This window comes from Pinus tabuliformis, chromosome J (genome assembly GCF_031772625.1).
Source record: "Pinus tabuliformis cultivar Carrire ecotype Pingquan chromosome J, CPIR1, whole genome shotgun sequence".
Classification (NCBI taxonomy): Eukaryota; Viridiplantae; Streptophyta; class Pinopsida; order Pinales; family Pinaceae; genus Pinus; species Pinus tabuliformis.
The window spans coordinates 357,884,255-357,903,741 of record NC_142295.1 but is presented as its reverse complement, the minus strand read 5'-3'; the positions used below and the strand labels follow the sequence as shown (position 1 = coordinate 357,903,741).

General features: G+C 33.8%; 1 protein-coding gene across 1 annotated transcript; it reads left to right on the top strand.

The window, feature by feature from the left end:
* Positions 1–667: 667 nt before the first annotated feature.
* Positions 668–2,555, top strand: LOC149227228 (protein G1-like1). Its single transcript, XM_089377719.1, has one exon. It carries the CDS (start codon positions 1,284–1,286, stop codon positions 1,923–1,925), a length of 642 nt encoding a protein of 213 aa, XP_089233845.1. The 5' UTR covers positions 668–1,283; the 3' UTR covers positions 1,926–2,555.
* The last annotated feature ends 16,932 nt before the right edge of the window (positions 2,556–19,487 follow it).

The following is a 19,487-nucleotide window of genomic DNA, read 5'->3' as shown; positions in this document are numbered from 1 at the left end:
AAAAATATTTAAATTATTTTCAATATAATTAATACATTTGAAATTAAAATGTATGGGCATAATCACATAGCCATTATTGGTCACCAACAATTTGCATTTCCCTAAGACAGATTTTGATGGAAGACCCATGAATACAAAAGTTGGACATTTGATTATAAAACAGATATGATACATTGAAAAAGATACAAAAACTATATTTATTTCATGATCAATGTAAGAATGATTGCAACGTACAATAAAATATATGCCATCCCACAATGCGATGGAGGAGAGGACAAGAGAATACAGCAAATTGTGATAGATCTGATAAAATCTACAATAGTATGTATATCAACACAAAGGCAAAACACAGCGGGCCCAACCAAGCGATGTATGAGTTGGTGCACTCTCCATGCATGGGGGTGCGTGCGGTTGGCCCATGGCGGGAAACCCTAACGGTAATGTGAAAACCCTAGAAACCCTAATTGGGACGTTAGAGCCAATTCAAAAACTAAAGGAAAAAAAAGGGGGTTTAATGTAACGGGACGAATAAGCGAGCAGGTGAGTTGATTTGACGTTTTTGGAGGAGAGGCCGTCAGAATGGCGTCACGTCCACGCGGTCGGTGTCTTTGTATGGGCCACTCTTGTTCCCCCTCCTCTCGGTCTTTCTTATGGCCACAGCCTCCCTTCTCCCCCCTACCCATTATTTTCTCTCTCCGGCATTGCGTTTTTTCATTTCAATTTCTTCCATTGCCCAAGTGATCTCGTTTTTTTCCCTTCGGGTGATTCGATCCCTCGGTTTTTGCCCATAAAATCAATCATTCTCCTCGTGTTTTTCTTTCCAGATCCGTTTATCCCTGCAGCCCAATTCGCATTACTCGAATTTACCCTGCGAGGTATTCCAGTTTTCTCTCTTTCTTTTCCGAGAGCAGAATTTGAACAGGCAGCTGTTGAATTCCTTTTGTTGAATTCTGTTGGATCTCTGACAGACTCTACCCCACTTACAATTGCATGGTGTCACTCTCCAATCCGGATCTTGTGCAGGCCCCTTGCTTCTTTGCTGGATTCATTTCTGTTTATCTGGTCAAACTAATGTAGTTCTCCAGAGTGGGTAGTATTCCAGAGAGTTTGTTGACATGGATTTCAAGTAGGTGGCTGCTGGCGGTGGTTGGATTTGTTGCACTGTGTGTGGTGTTTTGGATAAGGTGAATGACACAGATTGAGGGTTGGCTGAGAACTGATTAGGGACTTTTTGAGTTTGTATATGAACTTTTTTTGCAAAGGTCTGAGTATATAGTTTTCCTATGAATTCAGAAGGTTTAGTCAATTTTAATGGTGATGGGTCACTAGTGCAAGGATCATCATCATCCAATGGAAGAGAATCCAGGGAGCCCTCTACTGTTCCCAGTCGTTATGAGTCCCAGAAGAGGAGAGACTGGAACACATTTGGTCAGTATTTGAAGAACCACAGGCCCCCCTTGGCTTTGTCTAGATGCAGTGGGGCTCATGTTCTGGAGTTTCTGCGTTATCTTGATCAGTTTGGGAAGACCAAAGTCCACAACCCACCCTGCCCGTTTTTCGGCCATCCACACCCTCCTGCTCCCTGCCCTTGCCCGCTCAAGCAGGCCTGGGGCAGTCTTGATGCCCTAATAGGTCGACTCCGTGCAGCCTACGAGGAACATGGTGGGCAGCCTGAATCCAACCCCTTTGGAGCCCGGGCAGTGAGGCTTTATCTGAGGGAAGTCAGAGAAATGCAGGCCAAGGCTAGAGGAATTGCCTATGAGAAGAAAAAGCGCAAGCGCCCTCCTCCTCAGCAACAGCAGCAGCTTCAGCAGCACCATGAAGTACAGCAACAGCAAATTGTTCAACCCACACCTAATTCCAATGGCATCAATGGAGATCCTGGCTCTAGCAATCCGATGATACCCTTGTCTGTTCACAACTGATGGCAATAACGAGCCTGGTGTGTTTGTCATCATACCCTTTCTATCATACTATAAACGTACTGTCTATGTGGATGTAGGGCTGGATAGAGCTCATAATTGGCTAGTTCCATTATATATATACTAGCACGTAGGTGATCAAATCCCTGATCAGTGTAAACCCTTGAGGTAAATAAACCCTCTTGGTTGCAAAATCCTGGATTGATTAAGATTAGACTAGTCCTTATTAGTTAGTAATTACCTCTATATCACTGCATTTAGTCATTATTAGTTAGTACTTATGTTGGTCCTGTATGAACCTAGTATATAGCTTAGTATATAGCTCAGTACCCGTGTTAGGCTGCAATATTAGCATAGAAGTTAGATTGTGTACATCGTGAATATTGAGTTCAACGTCGTGTTATGTATTAGAAGATTGTCGAGGTATATATTATGCCCACGTAAGATTATTAGTTTTCTGCATAGTTACTGCTCTAGCTATGAGGGCCTTCTGTTGTTTGAAACGAAAACAGAAGTCCCTGAGACACCACTGGCTGGATTACATAATCTAATGTTGGTAGCTTTTTAGTTGCTTGTACAAAAGTTGTTCATCAATGCAATAATTTGGACTCAATGTCTGGTTGTTTCGGTTTACGATAAGGTTATTTGTTGGATTTTGAAGTACTGTTTGATTGATGATTTTGAATTTCAATATCACTATGGTCTGTGAATGAGAAATATAGAGGGAATTAATACTGATCAATATTCATTAATGTATTTATCTAAGGTAAGATTTTGTTTTGTTAAAAGAGTTTATTCATTTTACTTTACTTTAAATTCAAATACTTAGAGAATGCTACCATAATGAGTTTAATCTCAGTTTTCTTTACATTATAATCGAGCTTTTGAACTTGGTTTATCATCTTAGACTGCCATTTCTCTTTGCAAAACAGCTTAAAGCAAGAAATGATTAGTCCCTTCACTGACAAAATTGCATTATTACTTCACAAGTTCACAGTAACTCAAAGCTGTTATTAATTTTATAACGAATAACTATTTTCAACCTGGAAGGTTAATATAATTGAGTCGTTTCTGGTAAACATTGAGGGTTGTATATGTTCGGTGCAGTGAGAGCGCAGTTTTATATCTAGCTTTTGTTACAGTGGAATTACAGCTAAGAGGACCATGAAAGGCACAAAGTAAATAATTCTACGCCCAATAATGTTCAGCAAATTAGTTCATCTTGTATTTATTGTTTATGTTAAACCGTTTAGGAATAATTAGCTTGTCTTGAATTATGATTAAATTGACTAAGTATGCATATTTAGGGTTATGATCATTAGGGTTATGATCATTAGTGTGTAGTGTGTATTCAGCTGGTACATTTACCAATGAATGCAAGATTGCTCTTGCATGTCTCACTATTCAAGATAGTTCCTTACTTTGCATTCAAATTCTAAGAAATATATTAGTTTAGATAGATTTGAACTTAGATTTATTATCAGATATAAACTGAAAATGTAAATATAAATAAAATTTTACACTGATACCAGAAATATTAAATTAAAAATCAAAATAGTGAAAAATATTTCATAAAAATTTAAATTAATTTATAACTTAATATCATATAGTATAATATATAAACCATTTATTTAAAAAATGACATTGTTTATTTCTTCATTATTATTATTCTCTCATTATATTTATATTTACTTATTATGAGACATAACCTCTATAAATATTGACTAAATATAAGATTTATGTTTTCACACAGTTCATGAATTTATTTTAAACAAAAGTTATTTGAGAATTCAACTGTCAATTTGGTTCACTCATAGAGAGGGATAAGTAATGCCCCTTCCACCCGGTAGCATTTTTCCAAATGTGTTAGAGTACTTTACAAGTAATATGATGAAAATCAGAGGATGATTGAAACAATATGCTAATTTATCCAGAATATTCGGATTGTTTCTGCACAATCATTAGTTAGGATAGAAACTAAAAAAAATGTAGTGACAACTTATCGGATCAAAGTCAAATGACTTTAATATAATCATTCTAATGTTTCTATGGAAGTGGGGGTCGACAGCAGAATCTCAGCACCAAACCCTTCACATAGTTGGATTTGTATCTGTAGTTTATTTGGTTAATATTGACTAGTCCGATCAAGAAATATATGACACTCAAACAGGCTTGCTTCGCAAACAAGTTTTCACATAAGAGGTGGATTACATACCTTTAAAATTTTTAAATCAATTGAATGAGAATTGATACAGCAATCAAGACTTTTTTACTTTATTTTCCATTATGTGTGTTTGTCAGGTGGTGAATAAATAAATCGAAAGATATTTTGTATATGATATTTATAATGGTTTTTATTTAGATGTTGGGATTTCTGAATTACATTTATCCAGGTTTGTTAAATGGAAATTTATGATAATATAAATACTATATACGTATGGAAGATCATTGCTTAAAGAAATGGTCCAGGAAAAATTCCTTAGCCTTATTGAATACAATATTCTAATCTACTCACAGTACTTATATAAAACACAGTACTTATATTTTTATATTAGGAGCACTGTCCAGAGAAAAAAAGAGGTACAAATGTCCACTTTTGGAGTTTTACGTTACACCAGCTTCCAACCAACTCAGAATCTGTGATGGGTTTCTTATATCATAGTGTGTTTTTATAATTAATGGAATTTGAGTATTGGTTTATTGAGCATCGTGAGTTTAGTTAAAATGATATTAGTTTTTGTTTTTATAATTAATGGAATTTAGTTAGTTGAAATGATTTTATATAAATGTTTATATATAAATTATGTTTAATTAAATTGTTATATAAAATTTGAGTAAATTAATTAATTCATTTAGAATGGTTTTCAAAGAATGATAAATCTCACCATTCTAATTAACTTTTTAACAATAAATCTATGATTGATTTAGAAATTTGATAAATTTAATTAGATATATAAGTGTGTGAGAGTATGTTTTATTATTATACATATTGATTCATATAATTTGTTGTTTATTTTGAGTTTAAATAAGCACTATTGATTAGATTCTTCTATCTTTTCTAACATTTTTGAATAAATTATATAATTCATTTGTATTCATTTAAATTGAAAATTATATTATCTTCTAGTTTTTTTGTCATTGATGATAGGTGGAGTGTCCACAAAAAATGTGTAAAGCTGTTTTTTTTACTTCCTCTAAAAACTTCTGGTCTAATTTACACCTTAGTGGACTGTATCAACCTGCTTTATTTTTCTTCCTCCAAAGACTTCTAGACCAGTCTATTTTACACCTTAGAGAACTCTATCACTGGGAGCTTGACCCTGACAGACTCAAGGAGAATTGAACATTCTACCAAGCTACTTTCACTTACAAGCAGTTTATATTCAGAAATAACAAATTAAAAAGATCAATATTGCAATCTCTTTTATAATAAACAGAAAAATAAACCTTTTAAATTTTTTTAGATCTTTGAAGATAGATAAAGTATCCACACAAAAAAGTCTTAACACTACTTTCGCTGGCACATTTTATATCTATTGTGTTAGGAAATCTTTTTGGAGCAATCATATTAAAGAAAATTTATCTATTATATTTGGAACCATCCAGTATAGTTCATTGTCAAAATAAGATAGATCACAAAAAGTTAAATTTAATTATTACATTTTATATCCACCCAAAAAATAAAAAATCAATAACCCAATATTTAACCTTAAAATGATCTTTTTCATCATTAATTCTTTTTCCGTGGAACTTTTCATCATTGTACAATGCAAGTTAAAATAAAATAAAACCTAACATATATCAAATTGCAATGCAAAGGAGGCATAGATATAGAAAGATTTTCAACTGTGCTCGAAGCTAAACCTGCTAATGCAGTCTGATGCACACACTGAACACGGAGCCGAGAGAGCCAAATTCATCAATCCCAATTCCAGACATTAAAAGGGTTGCTGGGAAATGCGCTCGCAGATACAAGATTTAGTGGATCCGTTTCCACGTGAAGAAATGATTGCGTGCCCTTGTCATATCCTGTCATATTTACAACTCAGCAGTGTGCATCTTCTGATTGGGTAGCCTCGTTAGGGTTTTGCATGGTGCAGAATATTCAAGCTCTGTGTAATTACGGCCCATCGAGTCTCTGATGTGACCTGTGATGCCACAGCCCGTATCTAACCAAGCCCCCGGGTGGGGGTCCCTGTCGTCAGAGCACACGGGATGACTGACCACACGTTTCTGTCATATCATTCACTTCAAAATTTTTGGGGGAGTTCAGCAAGTTTCTGTCATGTCCTATCATATAATGAGTTTCGGTTTCAGGGCATTCATTCAGTCACTGCCAATCCAGAATTGAAAAATCGTTTCGAAGGTCCTTGGATCTGTGAAGGGTGAGCATGAGTATACTCTTTTGACTTTTTCTAAACACCTTATTAATGTCCTAAAGTTTTTGGAATTGGAATTGGGCCAAATAATTTTTAGGATGTTGTTTAAATGCAGGTTTAATTATATATATATATTTCTAGATTCCAAACACCAAGATTTTAGAAACAAGAATTGGTGATGACACTTGTTTTCATATTGTTTATATCCTTTTACACTATATACTTATGGGTGAAAGATGAAAGCCAAAATTTATATAAGCTTCTACAATAAACGTTAAAATTTGTTTAATCTTTTAAAATTTAATTGTTTAAAATGTATTTTTAACTATAAACATTTTCAACTAAAGCCTACACAAAGTGTTAAAATCTATATACCTTTTGAATTTAATAGTTTAAAATACATTTTTAACTATACATGGTTGGCTAAATTCTATATGGACTTTTATACTAAGTTACAATTTGTGTGAGGAGATAACAGAGACTGAGCTAATTCGATTTGAAACTGTACAGAAACCGTGCCTGCCAAGTTAAAAATAAAAGAGGTCGTGCCTTTTTCCATAAAAAGATGAAAGTCTTTTTCACTTTAAGACGAATTGCTACAGCCTAGGGGGTGATGGTGTTTAAGATTATCGCAGAGACTTTCGAGAATGTTATGGCACTGAGGAAAACCTGTGCACACGCAGTTAAAGCTGACAGCCAGTACATAATGACTTCTTCTGTCTCCATGAGTACAAACATCCGTCTTGGAATTCTGAACTCAGGAACTTTGACTCAGCTGCAAACGCTTAGAGTTCAGGAATCATGACTTACATTTTTAGGTTACTTTTAGTTGACCATGATTTTGAAAAAATTTGGTGGAAATTTTCTATAGCGGTTAAGTGTAGGGATTATGGGTACTCAAAAGTTTTTAATAGTGTTGAATTTATTTCTGCTAAAAAAAATAAATACTCTCATAATAAATTTTTGAAAATTTTAATCAAATTCCTGCCCAAAAAAACCATCGGCTCCACTCTTTTAAAAATCTAAATAAGATGCAGGGAAATATGGAATATGGAATGGGGTGATTGGCTTAAATAAAAAACTGGTTCAGTCTCTATGGTCTTGTAATAAGTGGATATGTGACTTTAATTGTGGTTCTATCATGGTCATTATTTTGGTTATATGCTGGTCATACATATACTGATAATGGTAAGTAAAATATATTAAAAATTTGTATTATAATTCAACTTTTACATAGAGTAGTACCAAGATTTATCTGGAATGTCAAATTTACAAGATATTGTGATTGAGTTTCTCTTCTGCAAACTTCCCTCCTGTTGCAAATGCCAGACAATAGTCACCTATACTTTGACAGTGGTACTGCCCACTGATCCACCCGAACTATGCCGACTGATCTACTTGAACAGTAGAGTTTATAACACATTGTAAACCTAAAGTTATCTGGTAACAAAATTCCTTTTTGTTACAGTAACTACTCATACTTCACAGTGGTACTGTCAGCTGTTTCACCTCTGAACATCTCAAATGAAACATACATTCAATAATGTTTCTCCCTGCTCCTGAAAATATGGCAGGCATTTAATACGCATAAGTACAGTCGTAAAGCAAAGGTGTTGTTTGAAACATCTGAAATCTAATAACGTATATGCACATGGATAGTTATGGAAATAAAATTATGACCAGAGTCATAATAGTTACAATCAAGGAAGTTTCGCAGTAAATAAGAATAACGCTTGAAGTATAGCTACATGTGCAGTATAAGGTACCAATTCCTCAGTGTCGGATAAAGGATTACAACATTCCACTGCCCTTCCAACTAAAGGCAGTCCCTGCAAGGATTTAGAACTTCAAATTTATACAGAATAAAATTTCATTAAACTGCACAGCCAAATACGAAGAACGCTTGAACTACGACTATAGTACACGGCACCAGCGCTTGTATTGGGAGTATCGAGTAAAGGATTCTAGCATTTCACTGCCCCCCATCTAAAGATAATCCCTTCAAGAAATTACAGTATTAAATTTATAGTGACTTTATTAGACTACACGGCCAAAGTTGCCACCAAGTGGAAATGTAAGCAAATGTTTACTTGGTATCAGAAACTTCTTTATGAAGCTTTAGAGATACAAACAAACCAATTACACACAAAACTGAAAAACAAATCATTAGACTAAATATTATAACAAAATCCACAACCTTACATAGCAAATCCTATAATAAATGTCCACAAATTTATATTGAATTTATATATTATTAATATTAAATTTATAATTTATAAAAATAATTAGTAAATTGTTTAGTAATAAAATATTAATAACAAAAAATAAACAAAGATAATATTAACTTATCAATATTAAATTTATTTTATTATAAAATTATAGTTTTAAAATAACTTATCTTAAATCTTAAAAATAATATCTAAATCTTTAATTTCAATAAAATATAAAATTAATATAGAGAAATGAAAAGTTACTTAAAAGAATAATGAATATATAATAAAACATTGAAATAAGTAATTTATTATTAATTAAGTAAAAATATATTGAAATTAATAAAAAGTCACAAAATTAAGATGTTATTAAGTTGAATCCATTTACATATTAGTGGGAATCATGTCCTAATATATATTTATATCTAAATATAAAATTAACTTGCATACCTAATTAAAAGTATGTTAATGAATCCCTATCACAACATAGACAATTATACAATAGGTACAATTATATGGATAAAGTATACTATCCAAAACTTTCATTAAGTGATGAAGCTTAATAACTTAAATCTGAATAACACTACACATAACAACATCCTAGATCCATTTAAGAATCAAATTAGAACTTGGTCAAATATTTTTAGAGTTAGTAATGATGGTATAAATAAGATAGCTTGAGGTAGTACAAAGCATTATATAACGTGTTCATATTTAACCATACATTGGAGTATAATGTCATGAAGATGAAGCTATGGAGAGAAGAAAATTACATTTTGTTTTCTTAAAATAAATAGAAATGGTAAAACTAGGTTAATGTTTCTTGCTCTTTGTTGTATTGTGTCACTTAATATGTGAATTGAATGATTGCAATAGTTTATCTATTGAGATATACGCTTATGATTTTTGAGTGGAGTTTTTCTTTGTAAAAAACTTTCCCCACTATAGGCATGTATTCTTTCTTGGATGTTAAAGTGTTACTAATTCTAATTTGTCATTGTGAAACAGTTGGCGGATGAATTTATGGTGAAGCATAGTTTCCCTAGTTAGATTTAGATTTAAATATTTCATAGAATGATAGTAGTAATTGTTGTTTGTCTTTTGAGAAAATTTACTAGTGTGCTCATATATTGAATGATGGTTATGATATTATGTTTAATTACATTTAAAAGTGAATATAGTAGGATTTTAAGGCTCCAAGGTTGTTGATGAAATTAGCGAACAACATTTTTTAGGCATTCATTAATATAATGTGAGATTAAATGTCCTCAAACCATGTTCATAATTTTATTGTTGGCTAACGCTAGCTGATAATTCTCTTGTTGAGTAAAGAAGCATGCTAGAGATGAAATAATTTCATATTTTTAGCATTGTGTTTAGATATATTTCCTTTATGTTTATGCAATAACACCTTATGCATTTGCTTAATTTTGAGAAGGAAGAATACTACATCATCACTTCTTTTATTTTTATATATTTAATTGAAGACAAATGAGGATGTATAAATTTCTTATTTCTAACCCCCTCCCCCAATATGTAATGAATGAACTTTTGTCTCTTTATTTGAACTATCTACTTTATACTTTTCTGCATCTTAATTTCTCTACTCTTAACGCCAATGTGAATAATTATTTTTATTTATTTATATATTAATAATACAATAAATTCAATGCGATATTTTTCTTTATTTGAAACTAATTACTTGGGAAGTTAAATCTTCCTAATTAAAGGTCATAATAACTAGCTTATTGATTAGTTGATTGTCCAAACCATTGCTTTGTACACTTGCCTCATCTTGGAAAGCTATGTCTTCCTAAAAATTTGATATCTTATTCGAAGTTATATTAAAATGAAGAAGTATGAGGACTTGTTACATGTTATTGGATGGCATGCAAAGCCATTGATTGTAGATGAATGATTCATGAAGAAAGGAATCCATGCTCTAGTTATCCTTGTGTTTGTGAAAACCATCCTCTAGGTCTTTTATAGGGCCACTTGTTATGTTGTTGATTCCATACTTGTCATTGGTAGTACATAAGAGGTAGTGCAAAATGAGGTAATTTAGGGCATCATTATTTCAAAATGTTTGGTTGCTATTGAGAATGATTCTACTAAGAGAGACAAGATAAACAAATAGTTGTTAAATCATCTTACGAACACTCATTTAGCTTAGTCATCATTATAAACCCTTTTCCTTGTTATTGTGTTGCCAATATAGACTACCAACAAATGGTTATGCCACCATTTTCATAATGTTATTGGATCCACTATTACAACATATTCCATGTTTAGTACTATTCTTGATAATGGAAGATGGCATACGTGATTAAAATTTAACCCTTCTTTAACCTTTCAATATTAAATTTATTTTCTAAAATTTATTTTTTAAATACTTTATCTTAATTTAAAATTTAAAATTATCTGAATATTCGACATTACTATTAAGTTGTTAAATAAAATAATATATGTTATCTTAAAATATTAATTTAAAATTTTAAACTATATTAAGATGTTTATTGTAAAGTACATCTTAAATCTTGTAAATAATATTTAAACCTTTAGTTACAAATAAAATACAAAGTTAATATAAAAAGAACTAGAGATCACTTTAAAAAATAATAGATATATAAATAGTAAATTATCATTAAATTAAGTAAAACTGACATTGAAATTAATGAAAATTATAGGAAGGAAGATGTTATAACTATGTTGAATATATTTACATATTAGTGAAAATAATGCCTTAATGTATATTTACATCTAAGTATAAAATTAACTTGCACACCCAATTAGAGAGATGTTAATGAATTTATACTACAACAAATACAATATATAGGATGACATAGATAGAGTATACTACCCAAACATTCATTAAGAGAAGGTTATATAACAAGAATATGGACAATATGACACCTTACTACATCCTAGATCTATTTAAGAATTAAAATTTAACTTGATCAAACATTTGTAGAGTTAGGAATCATGGTATAAATAATATAACTTGAGGTAGTACAATTGTTCTATGACTTGTTCAAATCTAACAATACTTTGATATACAATGCCATGAAGATGAGGTGATGTAGAGGAACACAACAATTTGTTATGGTTCTTGTTCCATATATAAGACCCCATTTTTGATATGTAAATTTCCATGGATATTCCATTGGACAATTCCTCACATAAAACTATATTTAGAAATTTGAAATTTGCACTATTAACCTTTTCTTTCTCTTTACATTTCTTGATCTATAGATTACTTTTAATTGCTTATGCATGCAAATTAAAATTATGAAAAAAATAGAGAACGATGAAATAAAAAATCATAAACCACAATTTGACACAAGATATGACCTTGGAAACCCTTTCAGGAGAAAACCCAGATGAAAGGTGAGGTCGCTCTGCTCTATTTCTCTAAATAGAAATTGGTTGAGAGGATAGTATGGCTTGTGGCCCATGGGCTACTACAGTGGACAAATCCTCTCTGTGTGATCTATCTATGATACCTCTTGGCTATTTTTTCTCATCTATGAAAAAAATCCACTCAAAATAATGGAAACCCTTTTCCTCCTAGTGGCCTGGTTATTGTAACACCCTCCTCCCACACTTACCCAAGCTTACTAGTCCACCAGGATAAATATGTGACGAAAAGTTACTTTGATATGATTCAAATTCCTATGTATTAGTTAAGGAAGTGGAATTGACGAAAACAAACAACCTGACCTTAGATACATGTAACAAAACTCCTAGGAGCCATCCAACCCATCCAGGTGACTAGCCCTTGAGACAAACTGACATTTCGCTGCATTAAATCCTCAATCGCTCCCCTGACATGGGCATTCACATGACTTGGAACCTCCATTCACTCCCACAACAAGGTATGCCTGCCACTGGGTATTTTCTAGGCAGTTCTGTGCGAGTGACTCTAGATTCTATACCACTCTTTCAGGGTTTAGGACTCAGGCCACTGCCTAGAACTGCATGAGACTTCCAGAAATGATAATTAACATAAAAATATTGATACAAATGAAAATACTTGAACGAGGACTTGACTGGACTCCTACTATCCATGACAGACATTTCGTCAAACATGTCACAAATATTCATTTTACATGTTTAAACAATAGACGTGAGCATAGGGGTATCACAATTATCCGAGAATCACTAAGAAGTAATGTCATCTCATCACAATAATTGCATTACCATCTATGAAGCCATATATTCATTGTACGTTCTCTGATTAACCAAGACATGATGAGAGGCATACATTTTTACTATCATAAAACTCACTCATAACCAACATATAATCAATAGAAATATCAAGGATATAAAAACCATATAAGCCACATATAAACAAGTATATTTACCCGTAAAATACCAAGGAGAAAGAGCTCGTATTGATGATTGCATAAGCTGACCAGGTATGGGTTCCACAAACCACCTGACCATAGACTAGGCTGAACCAAATCTTTCTTTCAGATAGTCAACCTTGTGCCATATTTGAAGCCTGAATGTGGGGTCTCATGGAACACATCCAACAAAAAAAACCAAGGCTTCTAGGGGCCAAACCACCTCAACCCTCAACCAATGATTCCACCTCACGATTGGACATCACTAACCATCACTAGATTGGTCTCTACCCAAGCCGTCTAGGGATCCATATCGTTTGTTCCAACCAGGGATTCAAGGACTAGTAAATCAACCCACATCTGTCATCGAGATCTAGAGCGTTTGTCCAATCGAGGCTCCAGGACTAGTAACTCAAGCCACGAGGGACTCTAGAGCATTTGTCCAACCAAGGCTCCAGGATTAATAACTCAACCCAAACTGTTACATGGCTCCTGAGCGTTTCTCCAACCAAGGCTCCGGGAACTAATAACTTAACCCACAGCCAAAGGAACATGATAATCAACAAGAAAACAAGGGGGAAAGACTCCCACAACACCATGGATATCCAGGAAATGGAAAGACTAGGAAAAACCACTATCAATCCAAGCAATCCTCCATTCCAATGACAAATCATGACTAAGAAACCACATGCATATGCCATGCATGCCAAAACTACTAAGGAAACCATATATGCAACTCAATACCTACAAAGCAATTCCATTGTAGCTGATGATCCTGATTTCCTCTTGCACTTTCATGCTTTCCTTTTCCTTCTTGCTCCAAAACTCCAAGTATGCCACACTCCTCTAAGAGTGCTCCAAGGAAAATCTAAGTGTCCAAGAGTATGAGAGAGAGAGAATAGAATGAGAGCTCCAAAATTGAACTGACCAAAATCCTCAGCAAAATCTTGCCAACTGATCATCAGAAGCCTTTTTATTAATGAGGCCTCTATTTTATTCATTTTCCATTATTTTCTGTCAATTTCCTCCTCACATGCAACATGTGACCTTTCACCTTCCTTTTCTCCTAATTTCCATTATTTTCATAAATAAAATTCCAATTAATGCCTTATACCTTTCCAAAGCCTTTTCCTTTGCCAATTTCCTTAGCCATTAATAAACTGAAGTGACACCCCACTAAGATGTTGTACTCACCATTCAACTTGGAATACATATCCCATGAGCTTGGTCTTATATTTTTTTACATGGATTTTTTACCAAGGTTGTTACAAAATGCCTCCCCTCGGGGGAACATCATCCTTGGTGTTCAATGACACCTACAACCAACAAGATTGCTAAAAATAAACATACTGCCCATGGAGCTTTATAATACAACTCATTGTAGTATTTACAATGAAATCCTAATGAAAACATGATATCGATACCGTTTACTGGAGCTTTATAACACAAATCATTACAGTATTTACAATAACATCCACATATAAACATACACATTTTCTTCAACCAACAAATAATCACAATGTCTATGGAGCTTTATAATCCTAGCTCGATACAATATTTACAATAATATACACATATACACATATGCATACTTTCTTAACCAACAAATAAAAGGATACGATGCTCGTATCAGTAACAAGAGAATCCAAAGACCCACACCTCCACCCTCAAAGTAATACTAGGATTCACCTCCTTCCTAGGAAGTCTAGAATCCACTGCCAAATTCAAAGTTGTATCCAATATCCAATGCTACAATCCTGCGCCACTTGTTCTTTTAGTGAACAATTACCGGCTCATTGTTCTAGGGCACACTCCCAATGTGCCTCTGATTCCATCTCGCAATTCTAATGACCAAAACAAATCCATCCCCGACCTTCCCTTTTCTGCTACACAGTCCCTTGAGAAATTTGGTCACCTCCTTCCATGCAGTCACACACCTTCCAACTTCTATTGGAACCCCTATCCTGGGCAGTCCATCCCTTGGAAAATATTTCTCTCATCGTGTTGTTCCTTATGAAACCAATTTCTTGGCTATGGGGAAATTGTGCTTAAGACATTAATAAATATTACTTACTATCACTTATTGTTTGTTGTGTTCTCAAATGAAGGACCTGGAAAACTTGGCCTTTTAACTCTTAATACATGCATGACCAGAACATCTTAGAATGCCACTTGTTGCTAGATATAAATGATGAATGAAGAAGGTTTAATGGGGAAGTTAAAGATAATATGCTGATCTTTCATAGAAACTACTATCTGTAACTTAGAGGAATTATGATAATGAGAATTGAATCATAGACAATATGTTGATCTTTCACAAAAGCTACTATCTATAATTTAGAAATGAAGTGAGGAATTCAAGTATAGGAGCGCTCTTTTAAGGAATTTCAACCTTATCTACATAAGCAAATAAAGACCTGCAGCTTCATTATTATACTTGTAAAGAAGAAAACATAGCATGCCACATGACAGAGAAGCTTACAAAATTATATGCAACAACTGATGGAAAATTTTGATTCTTTCATTAATCAACGATGATATCAGAAATACAGTGGCCTAGTCTCCGGACTCTCCAAAATTCGAACCCTTTCTCTGTAAAATTTCCTTTTCTGAAACAATTGTGAAACTGTCAAACTACTGACCTGTTTCCATAACTATCTGAATTAAAAATTACTATAGAATTTTACAAAGGTTTAAAGACACCTCAAAGAACATAAAATAACAGAGAACAACTAAATTTAGAAGAGGACAATAATTGTTGACTGTCTCTATAAATACCCTAATGATGTTCAATTCGCTTTAGCCATAATTAACTGTGCTGACCTGTGTCTTTAATGATCTTCCAAGTCAAACTTTAAATCCATAATGGTTTAGGTCCCTTTCATAAAGCCCTATGCGGAATGATTTATTAAACCCAATATAGACTAATACTTAGTCACATTCACTTATCGGGACTTAATCAACCCTTTTAAACCTTCAATATCCCTTTATTAACCCAAATATATATATATATATCTATATATATATATATATATATATATATATATATATATATATATATATATGCCCGCTTAACATTAGTTATATCATGGTCTTCACCTATAAACCCTTATATCGGCGCTAAATTCATTATAAACCATCCATAATGAACAAATCCATAAAACATGCATAACATACCTTTTCCGCACTTTTCAAGGCCTCTACATAGTTTTTTAGGCAATATATTTTCCCGATAGATCCCCACCGTAGATCTGCGCTTAGTGGATTAGACGGTCTATAAAGATTTCGGGTGAGACATAAGCCCTAAGAATACCCGCCCGAAATGGGCGGTTTTCTCTCTCCTCCAGCTGCTACGTGTCAAACAATAAGTGGAGTCGAGTGAGCCCACTAAAAACTGCTCACCACTTTGCATCCACCCAAAATTCCGCCTTTTAACTTAAAACCTGCCTTTCCTTTGGATTTGGCTTTAACGATAATTTTTTCATTTACATAGCAAAATCGACGCAAAACACATAAAGTGGAACTGAAACAGAATTAATCCAATTTAATAAATATATCAGGTTTGGAACCCAATTGAAAATAGCAATTGGCGTTGTGAACATATACATAAGGCGCTTAATGGACCCGCTGGAGTTATTAAACATGTTATATATCATTTCGGGTCTAGCCCACCCATATCGCAATTGGCATAGCCACACACACACACACACACACACACACACAGATATAGATATATATATATATATATATATATATATATATATATATATATATATATATATATATATATTATGAGTTACGCAATATCGCGGACTCGCCGAAGCTTATAAATCATAATGTATATATTTCGGGTCAGGCCCGCGATCACAAATCACAATCGGCGGTGTCCAGCGTTCATAGTTCTGCGATGCAACGGACCCAATGCACTTTATAAAGCATAATGTATATATGTCAGGTCCAGTGTTAATGTTTAACACTTGTTTCCTTTGTAAAACTCGATATATTTCTTCTTTTCTTTTATATTTTGATTTTCGACATACTTGCCTTATCTTTTTTCAAAGTATTTCTCCAGTGATTTTGAATGAAACAATGAATAAAACAAAGAACAAAATACATGTTACAACATCTGTCTCCACCTGGGGATAGTGCTTGTGCCACAGAAGCACTAAGAACCACAGATTAGTGCCTTCACCTCGGGCATGGAGTCATATATTGCTTTGCATAAACTGAAATACTATGGCATTTGTACAATGATTTCACTCCGATATTCACAATGAAATGATGCTTATCCTTTAGAACTGGAAGTAGTGCTTTAAGTATTGCCCATTTATAGGCAGCTGTAGAAGTTTCCCATCAAGATTCTCAAGAATGAAGGTATTATTGGATCTCACTTTAGAAATTCAAAAAGGACCATACCAGAGAGGATCAAACTTCCCGTGTTTTCCCTTATCTTCTCTTCTGGTATCCCATCTCAATACTAAATTTGCAACTTTGAAATCAATTTCCTTGGCTTTCCTATCAAAAATAATTTTCATCTTGGATTGATACATGATCCAGTTGTCTCTTACTTTGTCCTTGTTCTCACTTAGCTCCACCACTTTGTTCATTCTTCTTATCAAAGCATTTGGTTCTTCTTTCACCTCTTGAATCATTGCAATCAATGACTTTACAAGTTGACTTGGAAACAGAGCCTGAGTTCCATATACTAATTCAAAAGGTGATTTCCCTGTAGATCTTCTTGAAGTTACTCTAGCAGCCCACAGAGAAAACTTTAACTTAGAATCCCAATCTCTTTGATTTTCTGCAATGGTTTTCTTAAGGATCTTCATCAAAGTTTTGTTAGTAGATTCAGCTAATCCATTTCCCTGAGGATGGTAAGCTATTGAATGAGACAAAATAACATTATATTTGTGACAAAAAGCAATGAACTTACTTGAGTTGAAGACTTGAGCATTGTCTGTTATAATTTTAATGGGACATCCGAATCTGTTGAAAATATTTTCTTCTAGGAACTTCATTATTGTCTGATCATTTGCTCTCTTAGTAGGAATTGCCTCTACCCATTTGGTGAAGTAATCAGTTGCTATGAGAACCCACTTGTGTTGTCTGCTTGAAGGTGGATTGATTTCTCCAACAAATTCCAATCCCCATTTCCTAAATGGCTCCTCTTTGAAAATTGGAATTAAAGGTAAAGGAGCTAATCTCTTTTTCTCAACAAAAAGTTGTCACTTCTGACAACTTCTAACAAACTTATATGTATCACCAAATAAAGTAGGCCAATAAAATCCTGCGTAAAGGATCTTATGTGCAGTTACTTTCCAACTCTAATGTCCTCCACAAAACCCCTCATGATAATCTTTGATTGTTTCTGTGAATTCATCCTCCATTAAACATAGCAATATGATTCCAGTAGGATCCTTCTAGTACAATCTGCCTTCCACAATTACATATGGTTGTGCCTTGATCTTTAGTACCCTATACTTTGTTCTATCTAAGGATTGAGGACAACAAAGAAAGCACAAATAATGAATTATATGCTTATACCATTCTAAACACAAAAATTTGTACCTGATCTTCATACCTGGATCTTGCCCTCCTTCACTTTATTCAGTTGCTTTTTCATCCACAGGTGCCAAAAAATTAATCCCCAATGCCTGAAAGTTTGATTCTGTTAACATTTTTGCCAATCCTTGTCCTTTCACCAACTTTGTAGGTTTTATGTCCAAATCATATTCTTGGATCTTGGCAATCCACTTTCCTCTTCTGCCTTCTACATCTCCCTATAATAATACATATTTCACTACAGCATTTGGCACATAAGCAATTATTTGGGACTGAAGCACATAAGTTCTAAAATCTTTCAGGGATTTTACCAAAGCATACACCTGTTTCTCAATAATATTATATTTTAGCTCAGAATCCCTAAGAATCTTACTGAAGAATGCAACTGGCTGCTCTCTCTCTTCATTGTTCTTCTGCAGTAAGACAACAACTATTGAAATTGATGAGGCAAATGAAAAAATTTGGAAAGGCTTCTGGTAATCAGGGCTGATTAAGGCTGGAGCTACCTATAATGCCTCTTTAATCCTGGAAAATGATTCTCTAGCTTCTGTTAGGTAGCGGAGGTCCCGCGTAACCATTTTGGGGCAGAAAGCCCAAGAAGTAGGATTAAAATATTGTAAAAAACTCCGAAGTATGTGGAGCGCGAAGCATAGTAGATTGAGTCAAAGGGTAGTCTACCCGAAAATAATAAAAAGTAATGTAAATAGAGTCGGCCCACGCAAGGATTGCAGGCCAAGGAAGGGTATAAATAGTGTGCGGCTCTGTGAGGGAAAGGCAGTCTTTTGGGAGAAAAGAAATGTAATGGGTTCTAAAAGAAGATAGTCTGAAAGTATCTGTAAGTCCAAGTCGAGGGTTGGGTAGTAGGTAGAGGCTCTACAGCTGTGTGCATAGAGGCTTGGAAAGTTTGCAGCTGTGTGTATGGACCCCTACAGCTGAGTGCCCGGGGTAGATCTAGATGTATTGGTGGAGAATACTAATAAAGATAAGTTTGCTTCTGTAAATTCTGTGTTATTGCTCATCTGTCTTTATGGTTTACCTTTCTATATCTAGTTAATGTAATTGTGATAA

Excerpts from the sequence above, each read along its gene's own strand:
- LOC149227228 (XM_089377719.1), top strand. The coding sequence starts at position 1,284 with ATGAATTCAGAAGGTTTAGTCAATTTTAATGGTGATGGGTCACTAGTG.